At 54.2% G+C, this 15,391-nt stretch overlaps 1 protein-coding gene across 7 annotated transcripts; it reads left to right on the top strand.

Moving 5' to 3' along the window:
- Nucleotides 1–471: 471 nt before the first annotated feature.
- Nucleotides 472–14,692, top strand: KCNA2 (potassium voltage-gated channel subfamily A member 2). 7 transcript variants are annotated; one of them, XR_006712592.1, is made up of 4 exons: nucleotides 1,025–1,189; nucleotides 2,651–2,989; nucleotides 3,440–5,939; nucleotides 9,454–14,692. XR_006712592.1 is itself a non-coding variant. In XM_045478602.1 (3 exons), exon 3 carries the CDS (start codon nucleotides 3,602–3,604, stop codon nucleotides 5,099–5,101), a length of 1,500 nt encoding a protein of 499 aa, XP_045334558.1. In that variant the 5' UTR covers nucleotides 472–571; nucleotides 2,651–2,989; nucleotides 3,440–3,601; the 3' UTR covers nucleotides 5,102–14,692. The 7 variants fall into 7 exon arrangements, 5 of the variants coding, with proteins under 5 accessions (XP_045334558.1, XP_045334559.1, XP_045334556.1 ...); XR_006712591.1 differs by having other exon boundaries at nucleotides 7,125–14,692; XM_045478602.1 differs by lacking the exon at nucleotides 1,025–1,189 and adding an exon at nucleotides 472–571 and having other exon boundaries at nucleotides 3,440–14,692.
- Nucleotides 14,693–15,391: the final 699 nt, after the last annotated feature.

The raw sequence follows: 15,391 nt of genomic DNA, 5'->3' as shown, positions 1-15,391 counted from the left end.
AGTTCTTAGCAAGAAGGTCCCAGCAGGAGCCTCCCTGGGATTGGAGCCCCTTTGCATCTAAGGCTCCTGGTCTGCCCCAGTCTGGGCCTCAAGGAATCACTGTTTGGAGCCATGATTCTGACAGAGATCCAGATGCCAGAACTCCCAGGGGCATGGGGCTGTAATGTGGTCATGAGCACCCTGGACCCTCTCACATCCACCATCTGAGCAGAGGGTAGGCTGGGCTTCCCCTACCCTTTCTTCCAAAAGCAAAGGCCTTTCTCTTCTGCCCACACCCCAGGGTGCCAGGGCACCGGGAGCTGGACTCCCATTTTCAGAGTTCCGTGGGCCATCCGGCCCTGTTAAGGTCTGTGAGGAGACCGGTTTTGTGAGTGGCTGGCCTTTCCCTAGGGCAGCAGCACGGCCCAGAGCCTTCCCTGCCCGGCCCTGGAGGGGAGGGGAGCCTAGAGGGCCGGCTCTGCAGTTCTGCCCGTTTCCTGGGGCTCCTTGGCAGGAAACCAACCCAGTGAGTTTCAGCTACACTGCGGCCCATACCTGCTGCATTCCCTTGCGAAGCCAAAGCTTTGGCAGGGTAAGAGGGAGGTGGGGAGGCAGAGCTGGAGGAGGGGGCGAACGGGCGCGAGAGGGGGTCTGCAAATTCTGTCTGGCAGCTTCGTAAAAATAGCAACACATCTCCCGCGGGGCTGGATCCCTCCTCGGACCCGGGATGGCTGCTATCGATTGTTTCCTCCTCGCCTACTTCATTCTGTTGGCAGGAGCCTCTCCCGACCGCCCCTCAACTTCTGTCCCCCTTCCCCGGGCCCGGCAGCACCCAGCTGAGCTCTCCACGAGGTTCTGGTTCGTAAGCTGGGTTCTGCCAAAGCATGGGTGTTTTCCTCGCAGGGTGGGGGCCGAGGCCGGGGGAGGGGGGGAGGGGGGCGCAACTCAGCGGCCACCTGCTCTGCTCTGGCCCCCGCCGGCCCCTTTAATTCGAGTTCGCAGCCGGGCCAGGTGCGGCGCTGCGTGGCGCGGTGCGGCGCGGTGCGGCTGCGGGCGGCGGCCGGGCGCTCCGTACGCGCCGCCCGCGGGACTGCAGAGCCGGCTCCCGGCTGGCCGCCCGCACCCCGCCGCCGCCGCCGCCCGCCGCCGCCGTGTCACGGCGCTCGCGGTCAGCCAGGAACATGGAGGCCCCGGGTGCCCAGCGCGAAGGGTAAATGGGTGTCGGGGCGGTGGGCTGCGCGGGCCGCTTCCCCTGCCCGGGCTGCGGCGCGCAGAGGGGCTGCGGGGCACCGGCGGCGCAACCCGCAGCGCGGCAGCCTCGGGCTGAGTCCGGCCCGGGCGGGGGGGTGGGGGGAGGGGGGGCTGGCGCCCTGCGGAAGGAGAGGGCACGGAATGGGCTCGGGACCCTTGGGCTGCGCGCGGCGCGGGCGGTGGGCGCAGCGAGGCGCGCGGGCGGGTGATGGGAAGTGCAGCTGACAGCAGAACCGGGTCTGGCCGATAGCGCCGGTTGGTCGGACCCGAGCCACTTGGGACGCCGGCCTGCATTCCCCTCTCCGGCTCCAAATCAAAACGGCTTTGCGGCGGGGCAAGGCTTTTCCGCTTTCCGGGGGCCGTGCGCTGCGGGGGAGCCCCCGCGCTTAGGAGGAAGGGGAGGTCTGGGGCAGCACCCTACTCCCCACCCCCAGAGTTCGGGCTCCCTTGTTTTCGGGTGGAGATGGACCCCAGGGGCGAGAGAGCCGGGTTGCGTTCGGGCCCGCGGGAGCCGGGCAGGAAGGGGTTAAGGCGGCGCTCGCAGCGGCGGCCGGCTGGTGGGTCCGGTCCGCAGGCGCGGAACCGAGCGCGGGGCGCGCCTGGCGGAATCCCGGCCGGAGTCCGGGCGGTGGGGAGAGGGCCTAGACCCCTCCCCGCCCTGGGGGTGGCGGGATTGGGCCGGCAGGGGGCCAGCCCGGAAGCCGGCTTCCTCCAGGCTCCCCCTCTCGCCGCTGCCAAGCCGCCTCGCAGCCGGGCTGGCCGGGCGTTCGTTCTGCGCTCTCTGCCGAGACGGGAGGGATTTTCTCTTGGGGAGAAATCGGTGGTCGGGCGCCTGCCCAGATCAAATGCCACCCTGCTCGGAGGGAAGCCTGCAACCTAGGCATCCCCGAGGGAGAGTAAGTCCTGGGACCAAGCCAGCCAGCTTTTGTAGAATCGACCTTTCCGTGTGAGGAATCTCCCTAGATGGGCTTTGAGGGAGTGCGTGTTGGGGAGGGGGGGGAGGGGGGGGAGGGGTTCTTCCTCCTCCGGGACCCGGTCGAGGTCAGAGCTTACAGTCCGGCTGCCTGCCGTGGAGGAAGCCCTCCCCTTGGGAGATGCTGTGTTCAGACCTAGGGGCTGGAGGGCTTGGCCCAGAGTCCCTCCAGATGGCTGCTGAGGACCAAGGGAGATCTGTGGCTCTGCCCTGGGAGGCCCCTAGAGGAGGCAGGCCCAGCGGAGCCTGAAGGCTTGTTCCCTGGGAGAAAAATGCTTCCAGCTGATGGAAGCCCGCCCCGGAGGAGGCTGGGAGGCTGAGGGGTAGCTGTCAGGTGTGACACCAGCATGGAAGGTGGGCACGGAAGGCAAAGCCGCCAGAGCCCTCCTAAATCTTGGCACCAGCTACCCAAGAGCCACAGTTCCACCTTTCTGCTGTTTTTTCCAGGCAACGTCACACCTCCTGAGGACAGTCAGGAGGACTCCGGCTTTTGCTGAACTTTGCATCTTGCCTCCTTCCTTCCAAAGGCTCCGGACCCAAGTTCAGCTGCCCTGGAGTCCTGCGTGTCCCTGGCCAGGCCCTCCACTGCCCCTCCAGGCCAGCCCAGTTCTGGAGCTCACCTCCAGGACCTGGAGCCTGCCCTCCTGCCCAGAATGACTCACCATTATTTCTCGCTCAAGTGAGAAGGCGTGATGGGCAGCCGGGCTGCCTATTTGTGTATCTAGGATTCCCACAGTATCTGATCAGCTCTGCGAGGAAGAGAGCTTCAGGTTCCTGCCTTGCCAGGTAAATCAGTCTATTCTTTAATAACAGCCATGCGTAGAGTCATTGGAGTGGGGGCGATGCGGGAGACCCAGGCCCCAGATGCACCACTGTGAATAGCTCCCCGAGCGCAGGTGTCTGCAAACCACGAGTTCAGTGCCTGGGAGAGGGCTCCCTTCCAGCCTCTAGTATGGGCTTGTGCTCCATGAAGCCCGTGCGGTGCAGAGGGGACCCGTACCAGCCACCTTCCCCCAGTGCAGGGCAGTCCGGAGCTTTCTTGAGAGCCTGCCACCTGCTTTCCTCTGATCCCCAGCCAGGTTACAAGGTGAAAGTAAGTTCTGCTTTTTGGTGGTGGTGGTGGTGGTGGTGATATTTCTGAACTCTTGGCTGAGAGGTAGGAGACAAGGAGCAGCAACCGAGGTCAGGCTGCCGATGCCGAGTGGTCTCATGTCCTTAACTGCCTCTGTCTTTCAGCCAAGCGAGGCTGTCTCTCCAGCTCTCAGAGAGCCCACGGGCTCTCCTGCAGGAACCCAGGCCAATGCTTCTGTGTTTCCTGGGGCCATAAGCGGTACCCTGAGCTCCCTGCCGCCAGGCAGCTGGAAGGCATAGTGTGAGGCCCTTCTCTCAGCCCCAATTATGACAGTGGCCACCGGAGAGCCAGCGGACGAGGCTGCTGCCCTCCCCGGGCACCCGCAGGACACCTATGACCCCGAGGCGGACCACGAGTGCTGTGAGAGGGTGGTGATCAACATCTCGGGGCTGCGGTTCGAGACCCAGCTGAAGACCTTAGCCCAGTTTCCAGAGACCCTCTTAGGGGACCCAAAGAAGCGGATGAGGTACTTTGACCCCCTCCGAAATGAGTACTTTTTCGATCGGAACCGCCCCAGCTTTGATGCCATCTTGTACTATTACCAGTCTGGGGGCCGGCTGAGGCGACCTGTGAACGTGCCCTTAGATATATTCTCTGAGGAGATTCGGTTTTATGAGCTGGGAGAAGAAGCCATGGAAATGTTTCGGGAAGATGAAGGCTATATCAAAGAGGAAGAGCGTCCTCTGCCCGAAAATGAGTTTCAGAGGCAGGTGTGGCTCCTCTTTGAATACCCAGAGAGCTCGGGGCCTGCCCGGATTATAGCTATCGTGTCTGTCATGGTGATCCTGATCTCCATCGTCAGCTTCTGCCTGGAAACATTGCCCATCTTCCGGGATGAGAATGAGGACATGCATGGCGGCGGGGTGACCTTCCACACCTATTCCAACAGCACCATCGGGTACCAGCAGTCGACCTCCTTCACTGACCCTTTCTTCATTGTAGAGACCCTCTGCATCATCTGGTTCTCCTTTGAATTCTTGGTGAGGTTCTTTGCCTGTCCCAGCAAGGCCGGCTTCTTCACCAACATCATGAACATCATCGACATCGTGGCCATCATCCCCTACTTCATCACCCTGGGGACAGAGCTGGCCGAGAAGCCGGAGGATGCCCAGCAGGGCCAGCAGGCCATGTCGCTGGCCATCCTCCGTGTCATCCGGTTGGTAAGAGTCTTTAGGATTTTCAAGTTGTCTCGACACTCCAAAGGTCTCCAGATTCTAGGTCAGACCCTCAAAGCCAGCATGAGAGAATTGGGCCTCCTGATATTCTTCCTCTTCATCGGGGTCATCCTTTTCTCTAGTGCTGTCTATTTCGCAGAGGCCGATGAGCGAGACTCCCAGTTCCCCAGCATCCCGGATGCCTTCTGGTGGGCAGTCGTCTCCATGACAACCGTAGGCTATGGAGACATGGTTCCAACTACCATCGGGGGAAAGATCGTGGGCTCCCTATGCGCGATTGCAGGTGTGTTAACCATTGCCTTACCGGTCCCCGTCATCGTGTCCAACTTCAACTACTTCTACCACCGGGAGACAGAGGGAGAGGAGCAGGCCCAGTACCTGCAAGTGACGAGCTGTCCAAAGATCCCATCCTCCCCTGACCTAAAGAAAAGTAGAAGTGCCTCTACCATTAGTAAGTCTGATTACATGGAGATCCAGGAGGGGGTAAACAACAGTAACGAGGACTTTAGAGAGGAAAACTTGAAAACGGCCAACTGCACTTTGGCTAATACAAACTATGTGAATATTACCAAAATGTTAACTGATGTCTGATGGAAATCCATTACCATACTCGCAGCTCCATGGAACTAATGCAGATCTTGCGTAATAGCCTGCATTGTAGTCAGTGTGTTCTACAGTGTGTATCTGGTTCTGCATGGAAAGCAATAGTCGTGCAAGTGACTTTTTGATCTTTTGATTTTGGATTTAGAGCACAGAGTATCTGTCCATGGCTTTCATGCAAATCTTCATCACCGGCTTAGGGGTTTCCAAACAGGGGGGTCACCCATGGAGCCAGAACTTCAGAAGGACACGTTGGGGCCACCTCATATCAAATACATAACCCACCGCCTCAATGCCACCTTCCCTTCCAAGTTAGATGCACACGGCACCCGGGAGATGCACCCCTCCCCCACCCCAGCCTCCGGGTCCCCGGCACCATCATCCCATATAAGCCCACCTTCCCCTTCACAGAGGAAAACCATGGTGGCTTAGCTTTAAAGCGCTGGTAATTGTGCAAAAGGTCATTCCCATTTTTGCATCGAAAAGCACGCACAGGCCTGTGTATTGGAATTACTTTCTGTGTCACGGGCTGGGCTTTGTGAGTTGCAGTTGCCAAGTGGATGGTCTGGAGGCTTGTGTTTCGTAACGGAAAATGCTGCATTTGGTTTTTCTCTGCAGTGTGGATGTGAGGGAACCCCAGGGGGGAGGGACGGTGAGTATGGCCGAATGTGAGTTGTCAAGTTTCACATTTGCTCTTAGGCCTATGGGGAGAAGCTAGCAAGCCAAGGGACCTCTCGGCTTCAGATCTCACCATTTTTGCAGGCTTCAGGGTCACACAACACGTCTGATTTCTTCGTTACACTGGAGTTTGCAGACATCTGCTTTCCTAGTGCCGTGCCAGCGGCACTGACACCGCAGTGAAATTACCAGTGATGCGATAGAGCTGCATGGGTGTTTCTTGCATGAATCTCAATATTTAAAACACAGGAGATAACCTATTTTCTTAGTAGCCTACACAGTATTCCTATTTAGAGTATTAATAGCCCCAGAGTGGCATTGAACTAGGGTTTTTTACCCCCATCGGAGGACAAAAGCCCTCAATCAGGAGAAAAAAAAAAAAAGAGAGAGACTGTTTGGCACGGGGAACCAAAACTTCTGGCTCTCCAGCCCACGCCATCCCTGTTCTTCCAAGCTGGGGCACAGACCTCTGCAAAGCCAGGAAAGTGAGCAGGGAACACAGCGCCTGAACACCTCACATAACTGCACCTTAGGAATTAACCTGGTCATGGGCATGACTCTATAGCTGACCAGGGCATCTGGTCCCGAGGACAGGCGGATTTGTGGATCCAGTGTATATAAATATATATTGAGTATCTCTTTCATGAGTTCCTCTACCTAGCTAGCTATAGGAAAAAAAAAAAAGTTGCATTTGAACCTTGTATAAGCTTATGCAATATTTTGGACACAGGGCAATTTATGCATGTGTTTGACTATGTGCACTAGAGTATGTATGTATATACTATGTATTATATACATACATACGTACGTGTGTGCATATGTTTGTGCACACACGCACACACACACACACACACACACATATTCATTCTCTGGAGTTCAGGTTCAGGAGCAAATCCACTGCTTGGTGGGTTGGTCGTCTGAGAGGCCTAATGGGTTAATTTCTCTCATCGGTAACCCTACTGGGCCTGGGTTTGCTGCCATTGCCTCAGACACTCCAGTTTCACGGATTCTTCGATGTTACAGTTGTCTCTCTGCCCTCCATGTGCTGCAGCTTCAGTTTCCCGGGGCTGAAGCTTGTCTTACCGAGTGCACAAGGGCCCACGGCCCTCCCAGCTCCAGCTGCCCTGGGCCAGACCCGCCCCAGGCCTTGTCTCTACAGCACATCATGTTAAATCATCTCTGTTGTCATCTTTCCCCGCCCTCTTTGGTCTTTATTGTCACTTGGCTCTGCATCAGTCACTTTAAATGAACCTTTCCCTAAAGACCCAGAACGGATTGCCTGCTTCAGTGCAAGGACACCAGGAGGAGGGCTTCTGGGGACCCGAGATGCCACAAGTCTGGACTTGAAAGGGAGCTTGCTCTACGTGGAAATTTCTGAAGTCCAGGACCAAGGCATGGAGACCCTAGATGACCCACAGTCGTCATGTGGATTGCCAGGCTCAAACTCTCTCCTCATTGAACTGGCAACCAAGGGGGTGGATAGAGACTCATTCCCCACCCCCAGGACAGACTGAGAGTGAATGAGCACCGCACGGCCTAAAGGTAGAGTTCAGGCTGGCCCTGGAATGGGTTGAGGTGGGGAGGCTTTCGCCTCACAGACTGGGCTTCTTCCTTTCAACATAATGGCTTAGATTTCCCAAACACAGTGAGTTGTGCGGTCGGGCTGCCCAGTCGTGGCTCCAGCCCTAGCCTCGCTGTTGGCTACTGAGCACCTACAGTTACCTGGGGGGAGTGGGGCACCAGCTCAGGGTGCTAGGCCCAGGGTGCTCATTAGTTCCTGGTCACCCACGTCCCCGGGTATCTGCAGGACACCCCATGCCCAGCGCAAAGCCTCTATGCTTCTCTTCCTCTCCTTCATGGGAGGTGGTGCTGAATTCCCAAGACATGGGGTGGGGAGGACACAGACCTAGGGAAACAGATGGTAAAACAGTCCATACCTAAGGCCTCCGTCAGGGGGTAGTTCTTTTATCCCAGCGTCTTTGACCTGGGACCATAAAATGTTCACAGGTGCAGGCACACACACGTGCACACCCAGCCCCAAATCGATAGATACACTGTTGCCACACACAAACGCAAAATGCACACGCACCAATTAATGAAAAGGGCACACACAGGTGATACACAGCTACACCCGTATCCAAAGCGTGCACATTCGGCACAGACCTGGAACGCACTCACCAACACAGAACACAACACAAAAGACCAACACCATGTGCAAAGACCTACCCGCAACTCAGATGCAAAATGCATAAAAACCACACGGACACGATGGGTGTGGATGTGAAATATACCAAGGACACTTTATGTTGTTTATGCCCACAAAATACACACAAACTCGGTTTATGCCCACAATGCAGTTACTCACACGAGGCACAGAAGATACAGCACACACACCCAAGCACATCCACTCATGATTCACAGGGAGCGTGCACATATACTCAGATCCATTTCTCTGCCCCCAGAGCTGCAAATTAATAGACACAAACAACAGATGAAATTGCATCACTTTTCCCTAGCCTGCATCTGTACCTCTCAGTAGCCTTCAAGAAGCCTCTTCCCCTACCCTCTTCTCTTTCTCCCACCTCCAGATTTCAGAGAAGGAACCCCCAGGTTTGAAGCAGAGAGATGGGCCCCCGTTGTCAAGCAGAACTCTGATTAAGACTGGGAGTCTCAGAGGGCTTCTACTTATTCACCTTCCTCCCACCAGAAACGCGGGTGTGGAAGGACCTGGGACAGCCAGAAGCCTAACACCTTCACCATGACCTTTCCTTGGGAGCAAGTCCACACGGGCAGCCCCCTAGCCTGGGCGCTCCTGCTCCCAACCCCTAGGCTGTCTACATTCAGCTCCATTCTCTTGAAAGCAGTTGATGGCTCAAGAAACCGCAGGGACCTGGGCCCAAAACCAGAGTGAAGATGCCCCCCAACATCCACAGACCTTCCTGTCCTTCCATCCCCCAGTGGCTTTGTCAGGAGTGGGTCAGAAAGTCGAGACCAGACGTAGACTTGTCTCTTAAAATGAACCGCTTTTCCTTGCTTGTGGCATCTCACTTGCTCCTGGGCATCAGCCCAGTGGGGTCAACTCCTGAGTCCCTTCTGTGGGTGTTCAATCCCAGGCATGCTCCTTTCCTTTGCTGGGCCCCTGCCCGGATGCCCCACCTCCCATCCTATGGCTGCTCCTTGAGGAAACGCACACAATTAGTGTGCTTTAAGTAAAACACGATTAAGGACGTGAACCTCATGCCTCACAAGCAAACAGCAGTTTTTTAGAAGGCCTGATTTTTACCCTATATTCTAAGTCCACGTTTGAATGCTTTGTGAGACTCCCCACTGTCTGGATTGTGCCCCAAGCTGCTGCTTCCCACCGCTAGGACTAGCTGAGAGCTGGGTGCTTTTTAGCAAAGGCTCCACCTCAAATGGAAGTTGGGAATGGAAGTCAGGTGTCAGGCTCAGGCATCTTAGTCTCTACTCCTGTGGCCGTCCCTTGTCCCTTTCCTCCGAATGACAGAGGAAGCAACAGCACCAGGGAATGGATGGCGGGAGGGGTTCAGATTTGCACACTTGGTGCAATATGCTGACTCTTTCCCGTATTCCCAAGTCAGGGCAGCAATTTCCCCCTTAGCTTCAGCAGGTGTCTCCGTGAGCTCAAATCTTCAAGAAAGTTGGAGTCTGCAGGAGGCTAAAGAGAAAGAAGTCCAGGAAAGGTGGGGGAGATGGTCAGGAAGACAAGGTCAAATTTCAGAGTAAACTCTGCAGGAGCTGAACTTAACTAAGGACATAATTAAGGCTCTCTGCTTCCCGAAGCTTCTGTGGTGTTTGACACACTGTCTTCCTTCCTCTCTGCTTCTCTCTGTCTGTCTGAGCTGGACTTCTGAGGATAGACAAGGCATGTCAACAGGAGGTTAACTTTTTGGAAGTGGCCCCCAGGGAGTGTGGCTCTAGACTCCATTGGCTTGATGTGGAAAGGGCTCCGTGAAAGCTTTGTTGGCCTGAACCCCAGCCTGAGCGCTCATGCAGCTGCTTCATGTGAGGAGGGTTGCAGGACTGGCTTGTCTTATCTGCTGTCCCTGGATCTCCCATTCCATTGTAGTGAGGACTTTGGCCAACTTACTTCGTCATAGTTAGCCGTAAAATATCAGTGCGAACTCACGCTGAGAGAGGGCAGTGCTCTCCGAAGAAGTCTCCAGCTGGGGGTTTAGTGCAGCCCACAGTAGTGGCGAAAAGAGGGGGAGGCTGACTTTCCCCAAAGGAGACTAGAGGACAGTTTGCAAATCGCATAGCCCCCGTGGCAGGCAGGAGGAGCATGGTGCTTTGAATGGCTTACCCAGGAGTTGGGATGGTGAGCTCTGCCCAAGCTCTGGCTCTTCTGGGTCCCATTATCATAACAGCCTCCATCTGGGTGATGGCTGCCTGGTCTGAGAGGCTGGTCCACGTAGGCTATAATGCCGGGGGTGCTCCTTGGCTATACAGTGGGGGTTCCCCAGCCTCGGCAAAGTGTCCACCGCCAGGCTTGAACTCATGACCTTAACCCCGAACGTCATTAGCCACCTGAGCTAACCTAGCAGAGCGCTGGATGCTGGGAGGTGTCCACATGGCTAGTGCGATCATCATCTGTATCTTCAGAGTCTTCCCTTGTTGAGACCAGCTCTTTGTCCTCATCAAAGCAGCAAGCAGGATGTGAAGGGTCCTCTACAAGCTGGGATGGGTTTCTTCTTCAAACTAATCCCGTTCACTTTTCCTTTCTTTCTGCTTCCCTTCCCACCAAAGCTCCGTTCCATCTCTCATGGTTTGTGTTTTAAAATATTTTTAACGAGGAAAAGTGCAATAAAATAAACGGCGACTGTTTTCTTTAGCAATAGCTATTTCAAAACCACATTCTCAGGACTGAAAAGTGATAGTACTTGGATTATCAGATAATGCCCTTGGCTTCTGAGCGTTGTTAGTTCACTGTCTGTGGTTCCCTCTTCTTCCCGTGTGTTCACGTGGCTCCTGTCCTCTGAGGCCCTGACCCTCCTTTGGAATGCAAACTTATGCAGAAGTGCAAGTATGCACAAGGAACACCCCCCCACCACCACCACCACCAAAGGCTTTCTTTGTCTCTCTCTTTCTCATGTGTACTTCCCTCTCTGTTCCTCTCTCCCTCCTGCCTGCCCCTGTCTGTTAGCTCTCACATGTCATTTTTGCAACCTGTAGGCACTGAAACCTTGAGTTTGAAGTGACCTCACGGCAGCCCATCTGGTTGACTCTCAATCTGGCGGGGTGTAATGGAACCCTGCAGGAAAGCACTTACCAATAGATAAGAATAAAGCATCCTGAGCCATTACAGAAGATCATTTCCATGCACTAAAAGCCATTACTTGATCCATTTGTCTCGCCTCCTCCCCTCCCCAGGGGGAAGGATGCTGGGGGAATGTGGCCTGGAGGTTCGTACCTGGGATGGGTAGCCTGGGCAGATTTGGGGAGTTGCCCTCTGGCTGTCCTTCTAAATAAGCTGATTTGCTTAACCAAAGGGACTGCGTGGGGTGGCGGTCTACAGGGACAGGAAGTGGGTGCTTAGGGCATGACAGTAGAGAAGCAAAGGCCCCCCAACCCATTACCGAGTGCACTTGCACAAATATTTGCACACATAACTGGGGACTTCAGAAGAGACCCCTCTGCTGAAGAAAAATCTGTGAGGTTAAATATCCACACTGGACAATCAACCCCAGGGTCCCATTCCATGGCTTCTCAATCCACCTTTCTCTACATGTGTAATACAGCAAAACCTCAGTAAACTGATGGGGAAATCCTCAGGGAAGGGGGCGGCTTGGCTGCTTTACAGTTATGGTTGTTCGTGTGTGGGAACCTTCGCTATTGAAAAAAAAAAAAAAAAGAAAGATAGAAACCCATTTCCTAAGTAGGTTAATATAAACTTTCCTGCCTTAGCAAGTAGAGTGTTTGAAGACGACAGAAGACCTTGCATTGCTCAGGGTCAACGCCGTAAACCTCAGTGCTCATCGTACAGAAATACAGGCGGAGGAGACCAAAGAGATAGGCTGAATGTATGCTGGCCGCGAGGCGTACCCAGAAGTTGACCATGTGGGCACGTCCTGGCTCAGCAGAGAATGCCCTGGCTGTCATTTGCGTCTTTCTACCGAAAGTGTAGTAAGAAAACGTAATTCTTGTGTTAATCGAGGTTTGGGTTAATTGGTCCCGAGTTATCAGAGGTTTTCCATATATACATATATCTGTGTGTATATATGTATAGTATATGTATATATGTATACCATTGTTTTGAAAATTATACAGTGACCGATCCCCTTAGCTTCACTAATGTGGAATACGTTTGGCAATCCAAGGAATAAACTGCATTTCTTTGAATTTTTAAATGACCTTCCTTTGCATTCTTGCCACCTCCCCAGTTCAGCTCTCTTTCTTCTGCGTAGGAACCTCTCTAGAAGGCACTTCTTTCATAACAAATGATCGGGCTCCAGGATCACCTCTTTCCTTTCCCTCCCAGGTGGCTGCCTGACTCAGGGATAAAAGGGAAGTCTGATCTAAGGGCCAGGTGCTTTATCCTTTGTTCTGCCTGCCCTGGTTGGCTGTAACCTCATCACGGAAGCCAAAAAAGTTATTCCAGACTTTTTGGCTCTTAGGGGTGGGAGCCCGATGACGCAGCGGCACAGGACTGATCTGTTAGGCTTTCCCTTTGTCATGGGTGGCATCCTAGGCTGGAATTTTGACAGATCTACAAGTAATGGTGTTGATGAAGATCTAAAGAACCCCTCTGCCCCTTGGAAGGCAAGTTGTGTGATGACCAATAGAACTAACAAACTCACCCTGTCGTTCTGACCAAGTGTAGGTTGCAGGTTTGGGCAGGAGAGCAGCTATAATTCAGTTGCCTCTTTGGAGAAGCAGCTGGCTCTGAGCTGAACCACGCTCTCATTCTCCATCTTCCCTGGCAACACCTTAGATGCACGGTAGAGAGCTCTGCTTCACGTCCTGCATTTGATTGTATGCAGTCTACCCGGACGAGGGTGGGTGGGAGGGATTCCCCACTGCTACCTGGGATAACTGAGGAAGTGCGGGGGTGCCTGCCACCTCCCTCTGCTCACAGCAGCCCTCCAGTCCGGCCACACTGGCCACGTGTGGTAGAAGCCCATAACCCAGACTTAGCCTGACGAGCGGTCAACGGGGCCAGTCAAGGCAGCCTGTCTGGATGGCCACTTCTTAAGTTGAGTGAACCCTAGCGTGGAAACAGATGAAACGCTTTGTGCTCCTCTGCACGCCTAAAATAGTCAGGTATGTTCCAGATGAGTTCGCAGCTGAGAACTCCCCGCATCATTCCCGTGACGGATGCACAGGGCGGGCGTGGTTACATAATACCGTGCACAGCTGCTGCAACATCTAGGTAGTCGAGGGCAGCATCGACGTGGCTGTGTGCTAGGACCTTCAGTCGCTACCCAGAGGACTCAATCCCGTGTCTCTTCTCAGTCCTTGTGAGAGGCTCCAAGCCCTGCTTCTCCCTGAAAAGGATTCCCTAGACACTGGCTGCCTTGTTTGTACAAGGGCGGCTAGAGAAAGCGAGAGGTAGGGCTGGGAGGGAGGGAATATCCAGGGCCTCGCTTTGCTACTAAGCAGTTTCCGCGTCTGCTGCTGACGTTATTGCCTCTTTTGCTTGTGAAGTGCAGGGCAGGGACTGTGACCTGCCAGGTAGGGCTGGAAAAGAGCAAACAGCTGCAGGCTAGGAAATGGGAGAGAAGAGCAAGAGTGGCCTGGCTGGCTGGCTGGCGTTGGCGAGGGTGAGTGTCAGCTCTGGAGGGTCTGAACATGCTCTGTGCTTGCCCCAGTTCTGCCTTCACGTGGGATCCGACGACCCAGTTTCCTTTTGTTGTCGTGCTTGGATGATTCCTTCGTTTGAAGGGCCCCAGGAAGCTGGAAAGTCCCATGATCGAGCTCCAGCCTGCTGAGCAAACAATGCCCTGGCCAAATTGGCCTCTGCCTGGGTTTCTGCATTCCTGCACCCCTCTCTCCGCTGAGGGTAATCTTGGAACAGTCGGAATTAATGGTGCCAGCCATCAAGGAGGATTCTCTCCTTTTCAGCAGGGACGCATCTGTAAGGCTCATGGGCGCAGGATGCTTTCTCTAGACCTGTGTGCTTGTGTGCTGATATAGGCTGTCTCTGGAGATTTTATATAGTACACACATATGTATATAAAATGTGGAAATGGCCGCTCACTTAGGCTCATGCAGCACAGACTCTAATTAGGGTTTGCTCTGGCTTCCTTGCTGCTCATACATGACTCCGCAGCTGCCCTCCCGTGTTCTGTCTCTGATAATTGCTGTAAACTCAAAAAGCAGAGGCAGATAAATAAGCCTCCCTGGGATCAATAGGAGAAGGAACTCCAAGGCTGATGGTAAAGCTTCGTAAGGATGATGCCGAAAGGGAACCGGGGTCTCCATGGTGATAAGAGGCTGGGGACCAATGGGAGTTGAAGGCGGAGCAGGACTTGTGGGGAAGACTCATGGGAGTCGGGAGGCATTTAACTAGTTGTTTGCTTCATGAAAATTTAGACACCAGCTGTAACTGCATCGCACAAGATATATAGGTATTATCATTCTTGCTGACATATTCTGGAAGCTTTCGGCCCCTCCAACACTGCCCGCCCCGGACTTCTGCAGCTGAGAGTTCCTGTGTCAGTAGGGTCTGATATTTGTACATAGGTTATACATATGTGTGTACATACATGCCTCGATGAACATCGTCTGTCCCCCTGATCATGGGTGTACATAGACCTCATAGAGCGCCACCGTCTTTTGTAACTATCAACACAAGTAAATAGGTATATAAATATATATATTACTGAGGATTTATTTTAACATCATTCTGTGTGAAATGAAAACATAAAATAAAATTTTTGACAGACACGGATTGTCTCCACCTTCTTTCTTGCTTGACCGGATTATCATCCCTACGACATGCACGCGAGCTTGCCCCGCCGTCACTCTGGTTTCTGCAACCGCGAGGGCCCCGCCAGAGACCAGGGCAGGATAGGCGAGGGCTCTCCTGGGTGCATCAGGGGCCACCTGGGCCATGTGCCCATTTGCCCTTGCCTGAGGGCTCAGTGCACACAAAGCAGAGAATGTGGATGGGACACTGGATGGGGGTTTGCGATCTCCTCTCACATTATATGCGTGTTTCTTGCATCTTCTGTGGATCTGGGACATGGGTGGGGAAGGGGGACTCTGTTTGAAAACCAAGAGCAGTCAGACCCCCTCATTTAGCTCCAGCTGCACCCACCTTTGAGGGCCCGGTTCTCAAACCCCCTCCCACTTCTGCCCATTCCTGCTGGTGCCCAGGGGTCTGGATCAACCATGCTGTCAACACTCAAGTGAGGAGACCATCTACCTTTGCCTGCCCAGGAGGAGAGGCCTGGTTCTCTAACAACTCACTGATGCAGTGGCACCTCCTTGGAAAAGATTTGATACACACATGCGTGCACACACACACACACACACACACACACTCACTGCGGAGACTCATCTGTCTGATTGTTTCTAAGGGCTAATCTAGTCCATAGCTGGACTGCCCAGCATTCAGATGGCTCAAAAGGAGCCAAGGTGTGG

The sequence above is a fragment of the Leopardus geoffroyi genome, chromosome C1, assembly GCF_018350155.1.
Source record: "Leopardus geoffroyi isolate Oge1 chromosome C1, O.geoffroyi_Oge1_pat1.0, whole genome shotgun sequence".
Taxonomy (NCBI): Eukaryota; Metazoa; Chordata; class Mammalia; order Carnivora; family Felidae; genus Leopardus; species Leopardus geoffroyi.
This window is presented reverse-complemented; position numbering and strand designations above follow the sequence as displayed.